This window comes from Phallusia mammillata, chromosome 5, assembly GCF_965637545.1.
Source record: "Phallusia mammillata chromosome 5, kaPhaMamm4.hap1.1, whole genome shotgun sequence".
Classification (NCBI taxonomy): domain Eukaryota; kingdom Metazoa; phylum Chordata; class Ascidiacea; order Phlebobranchia; family Ascidiidae; genus Phallusia; species Phallusia mammillata.
In genome coordinates this window covers 15452520-15471497 of record NC_137256.1, presented here as the reverse complement: position 1 = coordinate 15471497, position 18978 = coordinate 15452520, and the positions used below count along the sequence as shown (strand labels likewise).

The 18978-nt window shown below is 37.0% G+C and overlaps 1 protein-coding gene across 11 annotated transcripts in view; it reads right to left on the bottom strand.

Annotated features, from left to right (window-relative positions):
• Window positions 1–1715: 1715 nt before the first annotated feature.
• Window positions 1716–18978, bottom strand: part of LOC145230576 (microtubule-actin cross-linking factor 1-like) — a 141614-nt gene continuing 124351 nt past the window's right edge. For 10 of the 11 annotated variants that reach the window (XM_080096022.1, XM_080096023.1, XM_080096024.1 and 7 more), the window contains 24 exons: window positions 16356–16523; window positions 16101–16268; window positions 13585–13785; window positions 13392–13520; window positions 13208–13333; window positions 12983–13144; window positions 12782–12915; window positions 12647–12719; window positions 12120–12245; window positions 11761–11930; window positions 11541–11700; window positions 10729–10830; window positions 10589–10666; window positions 10416–10523; window positions 9909–10073; window positions 8364–8527; window positions 3876–4009; window positions 3179–3300; window positions 2961–3123; window positions 2735–2889; window positions 2596–2670; window positions 2415–2532; window positions 2254–2350; window positions 1716–2112 (listed from right to left, as the gene is read on the bottom strand). In XM_080096022.1, coding sequence (XP_079952148.1) covers window positions 1929–2112; window positions 2254–2350; window positions 2415–2532; window positions 2596–2670; window positions 2735–2889; window positions 2961–3123; window positions 3179–3300; window positions 3876–4009; window positions 8364–8527; window positions 9909–10073; window positions 10416–10523; window positions 10589–10666; window positions 10729–10830; window positions 11541–11700; window positions 11761–11930; window positions 12120–12245; window positions 12647–12719; window positions 12782–12915; window positions 12983–13144; window positions 13208–13333; window positions 13392–13520; window positions 13585–13785; window positions 16101–16268; window positions 16356–16523 — 3282 coding nt within the window. In that variant the 3' untranslated portion in view covers window positions 1716–1928. The remainder of the gene's footprint in view (window positions 2113–2253; window positions 2351–2414; window positions 2533–2595; window positions 2671–2734; window positions 2890–2960; window positions 3124–3178; window positions 3301–3875; window positions 4010–8363; window positions 8528–9908; window positions 10074–10415; window positions 10524–10588; window positions 10667–10728; window positions 10831–11540; window positions 11701–11760; window positions 11931–12119; window positions 12246–12646; window positions 12720–12781; window positions 12916–12982; window positions 13145–13207; window positions 13334–13391; window positions 13521–13584; window positions 13786–16100; window positions 16269–16355; window positions 16524–18978) is intronic. The other variant, XM_080096025.1, reaches the window with a different exon arrangement.

The window sequence follows — 18978 nt, the reverse complement described above, 5'->3', positions numbered from 1 at the left end:
GATTTCAACATTACTGATTGTATAAATATGTACACGAACTGTGAGACTCAGCTAACTTTAACTTACAAGCAGATAAAATTCGTCTTGCAAACAAACACCAGGGACAAGGGATGCATCAGCTTAAACGTGCTGCTATTTGAATACATTGTGTTTACTGGCGATTGTTTCTGCTTTTTGTGATCTCGAAAGCAAGGTTGGGAATTTAATTTCCCACTAGAGACACTTTTTGAGGCTATGTATGGTGACGGGCCATACTTTTTAAATACAACAGTAACGAGCTTTATCTCAAACTTGTTGCGCTTTCCAAACTGCGAAGTATTTGTATCATTTAGGATTCTCATCTACAGATTAATGCCCCATTGTTTTCAACAAAAGAAGGCGATTGTTTGCCCATATTCGTAATATTGTTGTGTCCATGATGTAACAAATTTTTCTCAGATACGTTAGTTAGAAGAATTGCGTGAAATAGACCTTGCGTTTTGTAGTATCAATTCAATTTTAACTGTTAACTGAAGCTTTCGTGTTGTAGGGTGAATCTAAACTGCTCAAAAAAGGCAGTTCTTTTGAACAAATAACAACTTCATAGGGGGCGATTTAAAGACAGTGCCCTGGAAAGGGGCGATTGAGTCAAAAGGGTTGAAGACCCCTGCTCTACATAAACATCAGTGTAAAATATTTTAGAGCAAAATCTTGAATTGAGTTCCCAGGCATTCCCAGAAAACACAACTGTTGGAATCTCATCGAATCATCATCACGTCACCATACAGCGTGATATTTCGACAAAAATCAAGCAAACACATCAAACTAAATCCAAAACAATTTCAACTCGAACCACATTTGACTTTGGAGCACGAAGCGCCAGAAAGAAATCGAGAAACATCACGAACAATGCTACAATTTGGAAACTACATCTCTCTTTATTTTTTGCTGAAATTTGTCCGGGATTCCCGAGAAAAAACTCTAGTGATAATTTTCCGACTGCATGGGATTTACGTATTGGTTGACTGTACTCAACAGAAAGTTTCGCGCAGAAACAATCAGATCAAAATATGCTTTAAAAGAATGAGATTTTGTGTCAGTAGTATTAAATTTTTATAGTTAACCATAATTTTTCCACCATTTGCTACCGGGGCCATGGCTGGGAAAAATACAAACATGGCCTAAAGTAGACCATCGAGCCGATGAGCAATACAGGCTTGAAATATCTAGAAAGTGGTTTCTTTACCATTGTCGCTATTTAGGCCTGGACGAATGTAGTTAATTAAAATGTTTTGTAGTATAATCCTATGTTGTACACTACTAAGCGATACCCAGATCAACGAGCTGATGTGCGATATTGCTGCAAACTTCCAGTATGTTTCAAGTATCTCTGCCGTCGCATGTTCACGCTTGCAATTTCTTCAACTGTCCTTTCTTTAGAAATCGACTATTACGTTTGGCGCCCGGCTAGCTCAGTCGGTAGTATACTTGTGGGGAAGTTTTTGAAAAGCCGCATTGAGATAAAGCGAATTGTTCTTGGGTTTTCGGTAGCACGCAGTCTTTTACGTTCAACAATAACGTTTTGCCAAGTTAATCAGCCACGCTGTGACAAATGTATTCAAATTATTTTGGGGGCTTGTGGGTGGACCCTCGCGTAAAACTTTATGAAGATCAACTTCGGATGAATCTGGGCAAACCTGACACCACCTGAACTTCCACAATTTTACTTCAGCACGTAATTTTTAGTTTTACTCTACGAAAGCACCACTAAGGCAATGTAAGCACCAAGTCTCTAGGCAACTAAGCAAATCACTAGGCACTACATATATACAGCGAATATACCTTGATTGTCCACATAGCATCAACAACACTAAAATTTGCTACAGAACGACATCAATACTGATTGATTCACACAACTACAATGTTAAATCAAAAATGACTGCCAAAATCTATCGTTTCGGAGTTTTGTCTTTGGTTGGTATTTTTGAAGTTCGCTTTGGTGTTTCCCTTTGCGCCTTAACATGCGAAGTACCAGCACTGGCGGGCGATGTTTGCTTGGACGGCGTGGTTGACGTTGTGGCCAAGTTTTGCGTTGAAGAACTAGGTGAAGGGTGCGCTTGTTTCTGAGGTGACCTACAAACAACAATAAATCATATTCGTCGTGGAATACGTCTACACAAATCGTAAAAATACATGTAAAGAAGCTCACTATAATTTTGTATGCATCAAATTGTCAAACTAAATATCTATGTCATAATTTAATAATAAATCAACCTGGAAGATCGTTTCGTTTTAAACGGAGTCATTGCTTGACTTGCACCACTCGGCAAGATGAACTTTTCACGTAACTCTGTGTTGGTGCGGCCTTTTGCTGCAACAAACGTTTGAATTAATACAGAAACGTATTTAAACAGCTTCATTTAAAACCAACTTACCCCGACAAGGATCATTTTTAATGAGAAATTCGTCCAAGGCCATCCAACCCCCACCAACACGAACCATCACAGTGCTTCGCAGAATACGTACCAGGCGAAGTTGTTGATTATCACCGAACTGGAGGAAAATATTCATTGTGTGAGTGAAATCAGAGGGTAAACAGCATTACAAAGCAGTTACCTTGTATTTGTTCTCAGCAATTTGTTCCACCTTAAACTTTTTGCAACATGTGCATTTCGCAACTTGACGAATAACCTGAAACAATACAGGTAAATTCAAAACACTGTACTAAGTGGTCAACATTTTTTATTTGGTTTACTTCATCATCAATTTTGTCCGCATCCGATTCAGTTTTGTAAGTGTCTCTTGACGGATAAAGAGCAGCAATGAATTCATAGTAGTCAATATATCCATCGCCATCTTTGTCGAAAACATCGGCGACTTTAGTCATCTCGGCTTCATCAGTATGAAACTCTGTTGGTGGAATATGTAACCTGTTTCAAAAACGTTTCAAAAAATAATAACGAAGCTTGGGACAAATTTACTTGAATTCAAAATTTCTTGAATAAACTGTTGTCGTGTAATTTGTCCTGAGCCATCTTTATCAAGTTCACGGAAGAAGTCCATGACCCTTGCGCGTTTGTGTTTCATCCACTTCATGTATCTCTTGCGCCAGTTGTCAAAGTCAAACTCATGCTGTTGATTACTCTGTAACATGACCAAAGTTGTTTTGTGCAAACATGGAATTCTCCAAGGTGTTTACCCTTCTGATGGCTTCTTTCGCTTCCTGCAGCTTGCGTTCATGATCCAGAGCTTTCAACCACACTTTCTGCCACAGGGAATGCGTATTGGCAAACATGGATTCCATCGGACTTTCGTCATAGTCTGAGAAAACAAACAAACACAAAACATTAGTTTAGTCACAAAACATGGGGTTAACACCCAAAAGTATAAAATATGAAACCACGATGACCCAATTAACAGTCATGTAAAATTTTATCCAAATCGAACAATGTTTAAAATTCTGACCACTAGAGGTGTTATTAGCAACATTCGTCAACGCTTCTGACGTCATAAGGCTGTTAATACCCCTCTGACTGGCATGTGCAAAAACGTCCACCAAGTAATGCACAAACACAAGTACCATATGTACTGGTGCCTTTATTATACCATTACACCACAGAAATCTTTCGTTTGCGGTGCGCAGCAACATACAAACACGTTTTACACTTTGGGGTCTAGCGTTTTACACTTTCGGTAAATACTGGGGTTATCAAGTCAAACAAAGCAAATGGCACATCTGCATTACTATATCTACCATCTGTAAAAGTTTCATCCAAATTCACCAAACATTTCATGCCAAAAGTGCATGGACAAACTTCAGCAGAAAAAACAAAACAAAACAAGAAAACAAAATGTGTCCCCTTTAGGGAAGGGGACCCAAAACCAGCACTGACAACCTCTTGGACTCTTTATTCCTTCCTTTCGTTTTGGTTGTCCACTTTTTCTTTTACTGTACAGGTTCATTAACATTTCATAATCTGATTGGTGAGCAAGCATGTCTTCTTGGAAAGCATCAAGTTCTTGTTTTAATCTGTACATAGTATATATAGGTTGACATTTTTTTCATGGTTCAGTTATTTCCAAAAAAGGCCTAAAATCGTTTAGATAATATTTTTTTTCAGTAAGGGAACAACGCCGCTTTAACACATATTTGGACTAGAAGGACTATCACTGGGTCAATTGGTCTAAAATGTTGACCACAAACAAGGGACACATTAGGAACTAGAAGGGTGGCTTAGCACATTTTGTTGTTGCATTTACACCATAACCTATTTTAAAACATTAATATATTTCCTATGCTTATTTTGTATTGGGTCCCATATTAGCCATCGTCTTTTATAACCTTAGTCGTTTCTGCAGGCAAAAACTCATGGGTCCCCACACATTCAAAGTTGAAAATAATGCAATTCAAGAGATAACCATTAGGGATGTGCCAAAACTGCAAATGTTCTGTTTGGTCGAGCACCGAGCATCTCACTTTAACGCTCGGTGCTCGGCCGAGCACGCTCGGTGCATTATGACGTCACAAAAAATCCCCTTTCTACGTTTTAGCTCTACAAGGTCTCTTACGTCACCGGCGGTGTTTTATCGAGCTGTACATGTCGTAAAGAACGCGTTTTTCCACATTCTAATACATTTGAAAACTTATTCGTTTTTTTTGGATACCCTTTAGAACACTAGTTACGTATGTTAGCAGGGCATGAATATGCAAATTTAACGCTCGGGTCAGTTTGTGCAACTGCTCGGCCGAGCACCGAGCATCTAAAACAGCGATGCTCGGTACCGAGTACTCGGGTTCTGGCTCGGCTCGGCCCATCCCTAATAACCATGAGAAAGTCGGGTGTTGTAAGGTAAAACACAGTGATCGGCACTTGGCTTAAATAATAATACTATGTACAATACAAGCTATAAAATTAGATTCACCCCAGATATTGTTTGAAGTATGTCCTATTTAACGTTTTGAAAAACTGACCCATTTTAGGGGGCTAGTGGGGTAACTAATTGGGTTCGACACACAAACTAAAAAATATATAAAAACCACAATGACTCAATCAATAGTACTGCAAAATTTCAGCCCAATCCGCCAATGTTTACAATTTCGACCACTAGAGGTGTTTTGAGCAACAACCGTTAATGTTTCTGACGTCATAGGGCTGTTAACAAGCCCCTAACTGTCATTGCCCAAAAACGTCCACCAAGCAACCCACCAACGAGCAACATACAACTGGTTGCTCTTGTAACACTATTGTGCCAAAGAAATCTTTCGTTTGTGGTGCCCAGTAACATACAAATACGTTTTACACTTCAGGGGTTTGTGGGGTAAATGTTAGGAGTACAGGGTTGAACACAACAATCGACACCTATAAATGGCATACTATACAAGAAATCCAAATTTCAGCCAATTCTGACACTGTTTGAAAACTCACCCATTTTAGGGGGCTAGACGGGTAAATACTGGGGTTATCAACAAAAGCAAAGTGGGATGCACATCTACATAACTATATCTACCATCTGTGTAAATTTCAGCCAAATCCATCAAACATTTGATGGAAAAACGAGTCGGACGAATTTGGGTAAAAACACCCATTTTAGGGGGCTAGCGGGGTAAATACTGGGGTTATCAACAAAAACAAAGTGGGATCAACATCTACACTAGAAGGGTGGCTTAGTACATATTGCCCTTGCATATACACTATTACCTATTTCAAAACATTGATATATTTCCTATGCTTATTTTATATTGGGTCCCATACCATCTACTGTCTTTTATAACCTTAGTTGTTTCTGCAAGCAGAAACTCATGGGTCCCCCACACATGCAAAGTTGTAGATAATGCATTTCAAGAGATAACCATGTGAACGCACTGGGCTTAAATACTAATACTATGTAGAGTACAAACTATATATATTTAGATTCACCCCAGATATTGTTTGAAGTATGTCCTATTTGGAGTAAGTAGTGGCATAATGGGGTAAAACAAAATATGAATAGCAAATTCTACAAGCTGTCTGGTTTTCATTCAATTCGAACATTGTGAAAAGGGTCACGCATTTTGGGAATTAGTTGGGTAAGGTGTGGTGCTACAGGGCAAAACATAACATTTGAGGACTTAGTATGTTTAATAAACTTTGCAAAATTTCATATAATTAGGACGTTTTTTTGAAAGTTCATTTATTTTAGGAGCCTAGTTGAGTAAATGTTGGGGCTACAAGGTAAAACACATCGATTGAAACCTACAAATAGCATAGTCCACATACTACCCAAATTTTATCCAATCCCGACACTGTTTAAAAAACTGACCCATTTTAGGGGACTAGTAGGGTAACTAATGGGGTCCGACACACAAACTAAAAAAAATAGGAAACCTCAATGACTCAATCAATAGTACTGCAAAATTTCAGCCGAATCCGCCAATGTTTAAAATGTCGACCACTAGAGGTGTTTTGAGCAACAACCGTTACTGTTTCTGACGTCATAGGGCAAAAACACCCTAACTGCCATGGCACAAAAACGTTCACCAAGCAATCCACAAAGTCACAAACGAGTAACATACAACTGCTTGCCCTTGTAACACTATTGAGCAGGGGCGGGCAACTTCTCCAGTCGGCGGGTCTGATATGGGAAAATGAAGTACTTGTCGGGCCGGATTCCTGAATCGATACATTAATCGCGTATTGATCCAGTGATTTAAAACGGATTTTTGACCACCCAAACCAAATACATTCAAGAACATCACAAATACAATTAAGTCCAAACAATCTAACTGATATAACATAAAATTATTTACCACAGGAAATTTAATGCATACACCACAGACTTAGATACTACTGAAACACTAACTAGGCTACACATGTGGAAAGTTGGAAACAAAGGAAACCGTGAAAGCAGGCTGCACACATGGTTGGCACTCATGTCGTAACAATGGAAGTATGGTGCAATGGTAACAACAGCGGAAAAGTTTTTTGCTATTGGGTAGCGTTACTGTCCGTTACATTTACAACTATAAATTGACGCAGTAACCAAGTAGTGGGGGATTGCGGCAGACTGTGGCTGCGGGCCACATTATCATGTAAGACCTGAAACTGTCTGCGGGCCGCTCAAAATCCCGTCGCGGGCCGAATCCGGCCCGCGGGCCGTATGTTGCCCGCCCCTGCTATAGAGTAACATAAATCTTTCATTTGTGGTGTCCAGTAACATACAAATACGTTTTACACTTTGGGGGCTTGTGGGGTAAATGTTAGGGCTACAGGGTTGAACACAACAATCGACAACTTTAAATGGCATACTCTACAAGCTATCCAAATTTCAGCCAATTCTGACACTGTTTACAAATTCACCCATTTTAGGGGGCTGGCGGGTTAAATACTAGGGTTATTTGGACAAACAAAGTGGGATGCACATCTACATAACTTTATCTACCATCTGTATAAGTTTCAGCCACATCCATCAAACATTTGATAGAAAAACGAGTCAGACAAACTTTGGGAAGAAAAATACCCATTTTAGGGGGCTAGCGAGGTAAATACTGGGGTTATCAACAAAAACAAAGTGGGATGCACATCTACATAACTATATCTACCATCTGTGTAAATTTCAGCCAAATCCATCAAACATTTAATGGAAAAACGAGTCGGACAAACTTTGGGTAGAAGAAAACAAAAGAAAAAAACAAAAACATTTTGAGTAAAATCAATATGTGTCCCCTTCAGGGAAGGGGACCCATAATAACTATATCTACCATCTGTGTAAATTTCATCCAAATCCATCAAACATTTGATGGAAAAACGAGTCGGACAAACTTCGAGGAAAAAATACCCATTTTGGGGGGCTAGACGGGTAAATACTGGGGTTATCAACAAAAACAAAGTGGGATGCACATCTACATAACTATATCTACCATCTGTGTAAATTTCAGCCAAATCCATCAAACATTTGATGGAAAAACGAGTCGGACAAACTTTGGGAAGAAAAAAAAAGAAGAAAAACACACAAATAATTTGAGTAAAATCAATATGTGTCCCCTTCAGGGAAGGGGACCCATAACAACTCCTAAAATTTTTAGCACACTACGATCTGTATTTCTGACCACAAAAAATAAATATGGGTCAATCTACTGGTTAGGTTAGATTCTAACCTAAAGTTACAGAATGACCACAAAAGTATAAAACCCCGGGACTTGAAAGAAATAGTGGTTTTTAAAATTTCTGCTGGGTCATCCAGGGTAAAAGTTCGGATACAAACTTTCACATGTGATAAATTAAAAAAACAAAACTTTAAAGCAATTTCTTTACCAACCAGGTTGAACAAATCAGTATTAAAAAGAAAAAAGAAAATTAGGGTGCAACATCATTCAACTCTTAAAAGATCAGAATCAGAATACAAACCTTTCAACATTTTCAGCAGTTATGTGCAGACTTTCTTTAGCACTAAGAGTCTCTTCAGCACTTGTTAACCAGCTTTCCAAATTTTTCATCTTGATGGTGTCTTGCTTAAGTTTCGCAATCGTTTTATTCAAATTAAGCCCATAGTCATCACTTTTTTGCTTTATCTACAATTTAAAAATAGAAGGGTGGCTTAGCACATATTGCCCTTCCACATACACTATACCCTATTTTAAAAGATTAATATACTTCCTTTACATACTTTATACTGGGTCCCATATCATCCACTGTCTTTTATAACCTTGGTTGTTTCTGCGAGCAAAAACTCATGGGTCCCCACACATGCAAAGTTGTAGATAATGCATTTCAATAGATAACAATGAGTAAGTTTGGTATTGTGAAGACAAACACAGTGATTGGTACTGTGCATACTTCAATATGCTATTTGGAGTAAAAACTATTTAAATTAAAAAACTCATTTTAGGGGGCTAGTAGGATAACTAAAGGAGGTTCAACACACACAAACTTAAAAGTATAAAACCACAATGACTCAATCAACAGTACTGCAAAATTTCAGTCCAATCTGCCAACATTTAAATTTCAACCACTACAGGTGTTTTGAGCAACAACCGTTAATGTTTCTGACATCAAAGGGCTGTTAACAACCCCCGAACTGCAATGGCGCAATAACGTCCACCAAGCAACCCACAAAGTCGCAAACGAGTATCATACAACTGGTTGCCCTTGTAAGACTATTGTGTCACAGAAATCTTTTGTTTGTGTTGCCCAGTAACATACACATACGTTTTACACTTTGGGGGCTTGTGGGGTAAATGTTAGGGCTACAGGGTTGAACAGAACAATCGACACCTATAATTGGCATACTTTACAAGCTATCCAAATTTTAGCCAATTCTGACATTGTTTACAAACTCACCCCTTTTAGGGGGCTAGCGGGGTAAATACTAGGGTTATCCGGACAAACAAAGTGGGATGCACATCTACATAACTATACCTACCATCTGTATAAGTTTCAGCCACATCCATCAAGCATTTGATGGCAAAACGAGTCAGACAAACTTTGGGAAAAAAAAACATTTTGGGGGGCTAGCGGGGTAAATACTGGGGTTATCAACAAAAACAAAGTGGGATGCACATCTACATAACTACATCTACCATCTGTGTAAATTTCAGCCAAATCCATCAAACATTTGATAGAAAAACGAGTCGGACAAACTTCGGGGGAAAATACCCATTTTAGGGGGCTAGCGGGGTAAATACTGGGGTTATCAACAAAAACAAAGTGGGATGCACATCTACATAACTACATCTACCATCTGTGTAAATTTCATCCAAATCCATCAAGGATTTGATGGAAAAACAAGTCGGACAAACTTTGGGGAGAAGAAAAATGAAAGAAAACAAACAAACAATTTGAGTAGAATCAATATGTGTCCCCTTCAGGGAAGGGGACCCATAAATAGTTCTTGAATATCTTATATTTACAGATGGACTTTAAATTAAACTATATGTGAAGACTCAAACAAACCTCTTCCCACTTTGTTTGTACAACTGTCATCAGCTGGCGAATTGGGGTGTGGGCATCAGGATGAGCTTCTTCAAGTATTGCAGTTGCCAATGATATTACATGATTTTTGTCATTTTCTTTGTTTAGCAACTCTTGCGATAAGGTATGGAAAGAAGCTTTTAACTCCTGGAATAAAAAATATCAAGAATGAATTGGAAACTCTAATTGTTATGTTTTCAGTTTTAATTTCACAATTCATGTCACCAATTTTAACTGGGTCTTTATTTTATTGGACCTTTAACAACATAATTGTTTCAGACAATAAGTCACGCACAGTAACACTTTCCATCATTTTTAGATCACAAAGACGTTTTGGTTTATCACTGGGACAACCAGGGTCTGAAATTACAGTGAACAAGCTATCTATCACTTGTATAAATTTAAATAGGTGTAAGCAACTTTTTCTGACCATGACAGAAAAAAATGCGGAGAAAAATGAAACAAAATGATTCTTTCTTCGGAAGATACCTGTAACTGAAATTCATCAGCAGGAAATCTTTGTTGTGAATTCAAATATTTTTCCACTGCAGATAAGTCTTCCAATAGTAGTTGACCAGAAGAATGCAGCTTTTTTGCCTAGAAATACAATATCGTAAAGAAAAAAAACTTTTTTTATTAGGCTAAATTGGTGGGAGACATACTTTGCATAAAGCATCTTCCAAACATTCCTGTTTAAGTGCTATTTTGTCTGAAACTGTATTCCATCTTTCCAACAGTTCCTAAAATAATAATATACAATTTAGATTAGTTTAAGTCAAAAAACAAACTTATGCAAGTGTACTTGAAGTTGGTGGGTAACCCAAGAGTCTCCTTGTCCCCTACTTACAGACTGTTGCAATGAATCAACATTGGCATGCCGAGCATTGAACTCATTGTAAAGGATCTGCATGAAACATAAATTGTCTTACAGTACAACTATATTGTGTTATCTGGAAACAAATGTTTTGTCAAATCTTTAAAAGATCACTCACAGAACACTTAAGTATTGTGGTTTACCAGCTAGTATATCGAAACACAGATAGAACATAGGATTTATTCAACACAAATATTGTATGTGTTAAAAATATAAATGTTGTCATATATATAGTTGACCTACACAGCTGACTTTCCTACATGTTTGTAATTTATATATACTACATCATATGTAACTAGAAAAGTGGCATTTCTATATATTGCCAATTTAAAAACTCTTTATCCTATTTAACAATTTGCATACACACCATTTGATTAACATGATTGTATTTCCAAGCAATAACGAATGGTTTTCAACACATATGCATGTGGAAATTAGTAATATTTAACATGACTTGAATATTTTCAGATTCTAAAGGACAAGTTAGCAAAAAGTTTCAACCTCAACTTTTTTGTCCATTATCTTTTTTTCACTTTATTATAATTCTATAAATTTAAAAAAATGTACAAAAAAATAATGGGAGAAAATACTTCAAATCCCAAAAATATCTGGCTTACACTGACAAAATAAGAAGCCATGTTGAGGCAAAATTATGACAATATTTTCTTAACCCAACTTTACTCCTTGTGGGAAGAGACAAATAACAAATTACATTTCTGTGACTCTTGGCAATTCCTTACATTATGTCTATCCAGAAGAGCAGTCACAGTGTGAATATCTCCCTGTAGTTGGGCTTGTGTGTTAACTTCAGGTTCAATCTTACAAAGCCACTGCAGAAGAGAATCAATTGCTTCTGTAAATCGGCCAGAGAACAAAAGGCTTTCTTCGAGTTGATTTTTTCTGCAACACAACAAGAAGCAATGAAATCTTGACTCATAACAAAAAAAAACACAAAGCTACCGTTGTACTGATGTTTCATTTAAAGCATTCCATTCCTGTTTTAAATGTTTTAGCTTGGATTCTATAGTTTGTAGATCAGATTGAAGCGTAACTTTCTCAGACAGAATAACTCCCGCTCTGGTAACTCCATCATATACTGGTTGTTTCTCAGATAATGCCCGTTGAAATTCCTGAATGTTTTATGTCTTATTAATTATGATCTTAACAAGCACAATCATTTGGACGATATTTTAAAAACTTTTTTTATTATTTATTCACACACCCTCGGAAACAATCCCACACATCACTTTAGGAAACCAAACCTTAGTGTTAAATCAAATTTAGCTTCCAATTAAGACTTATGGCTGTTTACTTTTTACCTTAAATTTTTGCAATTCTGTTTCCACCAAGTCTGGTGCATCAACATATAAATTTGACTTGTTTTCTCCAAGCTGTTTAATTGCCTGTTGCATCCAATCCAACAGTTTGTCATAGTTATCATGAAACTATAAATATAAAGAATATTGGAGTGGTATTGGACCAATACAATAATACACAATGTCAACAAATTTGTAAACCTGATGAAGGTATATATGAAAAACACAATTACTAGAAGAGTTTGGGTCTATAATGGCTGACTGTCAAAGTGGGTGTATGTGGACAGAACTTTATCACATAGTTTTAAAACCACTTAAGTTTCAAATACTGTTCAAAGTTAGCTGAAAGGTGGAATATGCTTTCAAATTGTCACAATTTACTGTAAATGGATTTTTGAGACAAGTGCATCTGACCAATCCACTTAAATTGATCATCTTCGTTTCCACACTATAATTTCTTTTGACCAAAGCAAACCTGTCTAACCTAAATTAGGCTAAAAAATATTTGTGTGCATGGCTTAAATTCAAACCTGTTTAGACTTTTTGTGAATGTCACTTAGGGAAATTGACCGAGATGAAGTTCCAGATAATAGTTTATCCCACCTGCATTAAAACCAAATTGTGAGTTTACAATATTGTGCTTATCACACCGAGCCATTTCACACCTGGAATGTACAGACAACAAAAGGTTTTTGATGAGAATGCCGTCTTGCTTTTGTGAGAAATATTTCAGATGAGAACCAGTTTTGTCCAATGCCAGAATTTCTGGCCTCATTCCTGTTACCTCAGCCTCAAATTTCTGTTTAGCAGTAAAGGATTTTTTTGAAACAGAACCACAGTGAAACATGTCCACAACACTGACTAACCTTTTGTTCAGTGTCAATTTCAATGAGATCTGGAAATAACCAAGTATGATTTGTTTCAAGAAACACTTCTAAAGTTTTTTCTGCCTTTCCTAACCAACTTGTAAAGTTTTGCAACCTCTTATGAAATGCTTTTGCTTCCTCCAAAGCTTCTTTAAGCTTTTCCTAAAATTACAAAATGTATTAATAAATTTCACTAAAAAATTGCAACCTAACCTATACTATTACCTCCCTAACTTCAGCCACACTTGAAAGATGATTCATTTTTTTCACAATATCATCAACTTCTCTGTTTTCATCCATAACCAAATTTTCCAAAGCATTTTTTTTGTTTTGTAGCTCTTTCATAAGTTCCTGAGGAAAAAAAAGTGTTAGTTTGTGTTTCACTCATTTCAGAACGCCAAAACCAAACCATATGCGTATCAAGCTGCTGCTGTGCGGACTCTGGTAAGCCACCAAAAAAGTTTGTTCCGGACAGGTTTGCAAGAGTTTCATCAATCCAAAAGTCAATTTCCAATAATTCAGCTTCCTTCATTTGAGCCTGACAATTTCATCCAAAATTAAATAAACTTTTCACTACATAAGTTTTACATTGATAAACTTACTGATTCTAAGCTCTTATCTAGAGCTTGTTGCAATTCAGCAATTAATAAATTTATGTTCTGCCAAGTTTGCTTCAACTCTTCAACATCATCAGACAAAGCATCTGTGGACTCGCCCTCAATCGATGAATTCATGATATTGCCAAACTTTGATATGATAGAATTGTAACTAGAATGATGTGCAATTACATCCTGTCGCATCAACTAAAACAAGACAGGAAACTTTCTTATGTATTTGCAATTTTAATGTATCATATCGACACATACTATTGTTGTTATTGCATAGAATATCTTTAAGATCTCTAATTCATTAAGGTCCTTATCTTTCTGTCACTTCACCAAAAATTTGTTTTTGCATGAAGAAATTAAACAGTGTTTTTACACATACATGTTTTTTTGTAAATGGTAACAGTGTTATTAAGGTGCAACCATTTTTACTTAAAAAAAGAAAAACGAGAATAAAAAGTGTTTGTGGAATTTTCCCCAACCAAGCTTTGATACTTTTCCGTATTATTTTTACACCATTAACATGTTTAAGTTGCAAAAAAACATAAAAAATCACCAAATTGCATTGATGATTTATGAATAAGTGTCAAGCTGTTGTGACTTTCTGCTGGTCAAAACTTATTGCTTTAACCAGGAGCAAAGCCTGCTTTAAATACTTCCAACTTTTATAAAAAAAATCGAAAACACACACATTTTTTTGCTTTACGATAGCTAAGTGGAGTACAACACCTTGACCTTTACATGGTTCTGGTGTATCGTTTTTCATTTCGTTCATCAACAACATATTGCCTGACAATTTTAGAATCAAGTATCATTTGATGAGGCCATATCATTTCAAGATCAATGCATGGAAAATCAAACATTGTACAAATCGTTAGGGATGTGCCAATACTGCAAATGTTCTGTTTGGTCGAGCACCGAGCATCTCACTTTAATGCTCGGTGCTCGGCCGAGCACGCTCTGTGCATTATGACATCACAAAAACTCCCCTTTCTACGTTTTAGCTCTACAAGGTCTCTTACGTCACCGGCGGTGTTTTATTGAGCTGTACATGCCCATAAAGAACGCGTTTTACCACCAGCTAATACATTTACAAAAATCATTCGTTTTTTTCTTGGATGGCCTTTAGAACACTAGTTACGTATGTTAGCAGGGCATGAATATGCAAATTTAACGCTCGGGTCAGTTTGTGCAACTGCTCGGCCGAGCACCAAGCATAAAAAACAGCGATGCTTGGTACCGAGTACTCAGGTTCTGGCTCGGCTCGGCTCGGCCCATCCCTACAAATCATCATACTATTCAGGCTGTTTAAAATAATATTTGTTTAGAGCTGCTGTTTCGTATCATGCAGCTTGTTTGTTAATTCATCATCTCAGATCACTTGTGCGCATGGCATTAAGGCCACTGTGTAAACAGACACACACACACACACACACACACACTTAATTATGTATTGGAGACTTTCATTGGGGTAAATTAGAGTTAAAATTCTGTTACATAAGTAGAACTTGAAAACATTTGATACAATTTTTCTTAACCAACAAAGAAGTCTGCCTACAGAAGAAATAAATAAAAACTAAAAATCAAACTAAATGAAGTGTGTTCCATTGAGGCCCCATAAAAACAAACTAAAAGGGTGGCTTAGCACATTTTACCATTGCACATACACTATAACCTGTTTTTAAACAATATTATATTCCCTATACTTAGTTTATAATCGGTCCCATATTAGGCACCTTCTTTTATAACCTTAGTTGCTTTTAAAGGCAGAAACTCATGGGTCCCCACACATGCAAAGTTCAAAATAACGCATTTCAGGAGATAACCATGAAAAGTTTGGTGTTTTTAGGTAAAACACAGTGATCAGTACGGGCCTTAAATAATCATGCTATTAAAAGTACAAACTATACAAATCTGATTCAATTGAGACATTGTTTGAAGTTTGTCCTATTTAATGTTCTATTTGAAAGGAAAGAAGGGGTAAATGTTGGCAAAATAGAGTAAATCACAACAATTGACGCCAACGAATAAAAAATTTCCTGTCCAAATTAAATTAGATTGAACATTGCATAAGCTGTCAAAATTTAATTTAGTTTGAACATTGCAAACAAATTACCCATTTTAGAGGGTGAGCAGGGGCAGTTGGGGCTACAGGGTTGAATACAACAATCAACACCTACAAAAGGCAAATTCTATAAGCTACCCAAATTTCATTTACAACACTGCTTAAAAAACTCACGTAGTGGGGTAACTGATGGGTTTTTACACCCAAACCAGTAAAATATGAAACCACAATGACCTAATTAACAGTCCTGTAAAACTTTGTCCTAATCAGCCAATGTTTAAAATTTTGACCACTAGAGGCATTTTAAACAACAGCCGTTATTGCTTGTTATGTCAAGCAATGCACAACACATAATAATATTGAAGTGGTGATTAAACCAATCAATAAAAAAGTTTTTACCCTATTATAAATTACATAACTTACTACTTTAAATGAAACAACATCCTACCTCAAGTTTGGTCAATTCATGATCAAGCTTTTTTGAATCATGAGAACATGGGTCCAATCTCTGTTTTTGAGATGTAAGTTCACCAAAAATCTGTTCTTGCCACTGCAACATCTCTTCTATTGCATGTTTTAGTTCACCAACTTCTATCAATGCCTTGTCCAGTGCAACCTACACAAATGAGCAGAAGAAACGGAAATTTAAATCATCCTATTGTAATATTATTTGTATATTTATATATATTGTAATATTATATACTTGAGCCTGCAGCAACTTTTCATCCAAAAGACTTGAAGCATTTTGAAGTTTTAAAACATCTTCATTTTGAATGTCAATATCAGCAGTTGTATGGGACATCAGTTCAAATGCATGTGTGCACAATTTTTTAGCTTCCACTTGATGAGGAGCACTGCTTGCACGAATGTCCTGCACCAAATATAAATTAAATCTACTGACCCCTAAAGGTGCCTGGTTTGCATGACTTTGAAATTATATCAATCGACTGCATTACTACTGTTAGTTAGCTAATGGGGTAAACTAGAAAGGTGGCTTAGCACATATTGCCATTGCACATACACTGTGACCTATTTCTTAACATATATTTACATCTGACACTTATTTTACATTGGGTCCCATATCATCCACGGTCTTTTATAACCTTAGTTGTTTTCGCAAGCAGAAACTCATGGGTCCCCACACATGCAAAGTTGTAAATAATGCATTTCAAGAGATAACAATGGGAAAGTTTGGCATTGTATCGTCAAACACTGTGATCGGTACTGTGCATAAATAAATATGCTATATGGAGTAAAGACTATTTAAATTCATTCCATTCATACATTTTTGAAGGTTTTTCTATTTTATGACTATCTGAGAAAAAAGTGTTAAATAGTGAGAAAATAGGCTAGAACACAACAATCAGCTTCTATTAATGGTGAATTGTACATGACTGTAGGAGTCTAGTGGAGTAAATGATAGGTACTACAGAGTTTAACACAACAATCAACACCTACAAATGGTACACTCTACAAACTGTCCAAATTTCATTCAAGTCAGACGGTGTTTAAAAAATTGAACCATTTTGGGGGGCTAGTTGGGTAAATATTGGGGCAACAGGGTTAAACACAACATTCTACACCTATAAATGGCACACTCTACAAGCTATGTAAATTTCATTCAATTCTGACATTGTTTACACAATGGACCCATTTTGGGGAGCTAGTGGGGTAAATGTTGGGGCGACTGGGTTGAACATAACAAACAACAAATATAAATAGCACACTCTATAACAGGGGCGGGCAACATACGGCCCGGATCCGGCCCGCGACGGGATTTTGAGCGGCCCGCGGACAGTTTCCGGTCTTACATGATAATGTGGCCCGCGCCCACAGTCTGCCGCAATACCCCACTGCTTGCATACTACGTCAAATTATAGTGGTAACGGACAGTAACGCTCCCCAATAGCAAAAAACTTTCCCACCGTTGTTACCATGGCACCATACGTCCATTGTTACGGCATAACTGCCAACCTTGTGTGTGGCCTGCTTTCACGGTTTCCTTTGTTTCCACACGTGTAGCCTAGTTAGTGTTATAGCAGTATCTAAGTCTGTGGTGTATGCATTAAATTTGCTGTGGTGAATAATTTTATGTTATATCAGTTTCATTGTTTGAACTGTATTGTAATTTTGACGTTCTTGATTGTATTTGGTTTAGGTCAGTGGTTCTCAAACTCGGTTTTCGGGGCCGCATGCGGCTCCCAACTACTAATTTTGCGGTTTGCACCAGACCTCAGAAAACCACCAAACATTGCTATTTTAGCTTTCAAAGTAATAATCTTTAGTGATTTTCTCAAGGTTTCGTTTTTTTTTGCGGCTCCTTACACACCTAAAAAACTACCATTTGGCCCCGACAATAAAAAGTTTGAGAACCACTAGTTTAGGTGGTCAAATATCCGTTTTAAATCACTTGATAAATACGCGATTAATGTATCGATTCAGGAATCCGGCCCGCCAAGTACTACATTTTCCCATATCAGGCCCGCCGACTGGAGAAGTTGCCCGCCTCTGCTCTATAAGCTGTCCAAATTTCATCAAATTCAGACAATGTTTAAAAAATTTACCCTTTTTAGGGGGCTAGAGGGGTAAATATTGGGGTTACAGGATTAAACAAAAAAACTGACACCTATAAATGACAAATTCTGTATTTCAAATTTTACTAAATTCCGACACCGTTCAAAAAACTCACCCATTTTAGTGGGTCAGTGGGGTAACTGATGGGGTTTAACACACAAAAGTATAAAATATGAAACCACGATGACCTAATTAACAGTCATGTAAAATTTTACCCAAATCGAACAATGTTTAAAATTCTAACCACTACAGCTATGATTAACAACATTCGTCAACGCTTCTGACGTCATAAGGCTGTTAATACTCCTCTGACTGGCAAGTGCAAAAAAGTTCACCAAGTAATGCACAAACACAAGTACCATATGTACTGGTGCCTTTATTATACCATTACACCACAGAAATCTTTCGTTTGTGGTGCGCAGCAACATACAAAAATGTTTTACACTTTGGGGTCTAGCGGGGTAAATACTGGGGTTATCAAGTCAAACAAAGCAAATGGCACATCCGCATAAATAGATCTACCATCTGAAAAAGTTTCATCCAAATTCACCAAAGATTTCATGCCAAAAGTGCATGGACAAACTTCACCGGAGAAAAAAGAAAATGAGTGAATTCAGGGAAGGGGACCCATAAATATGTACCAAGTATGATTAAAAAGAAACTCAAACACTATAATATTAACTAGTGATGCACCGAACCCGCCTAAAAAGGTTCGGGCCGAACCTAAAATCACCGTTTTTTGGATGGTTTCA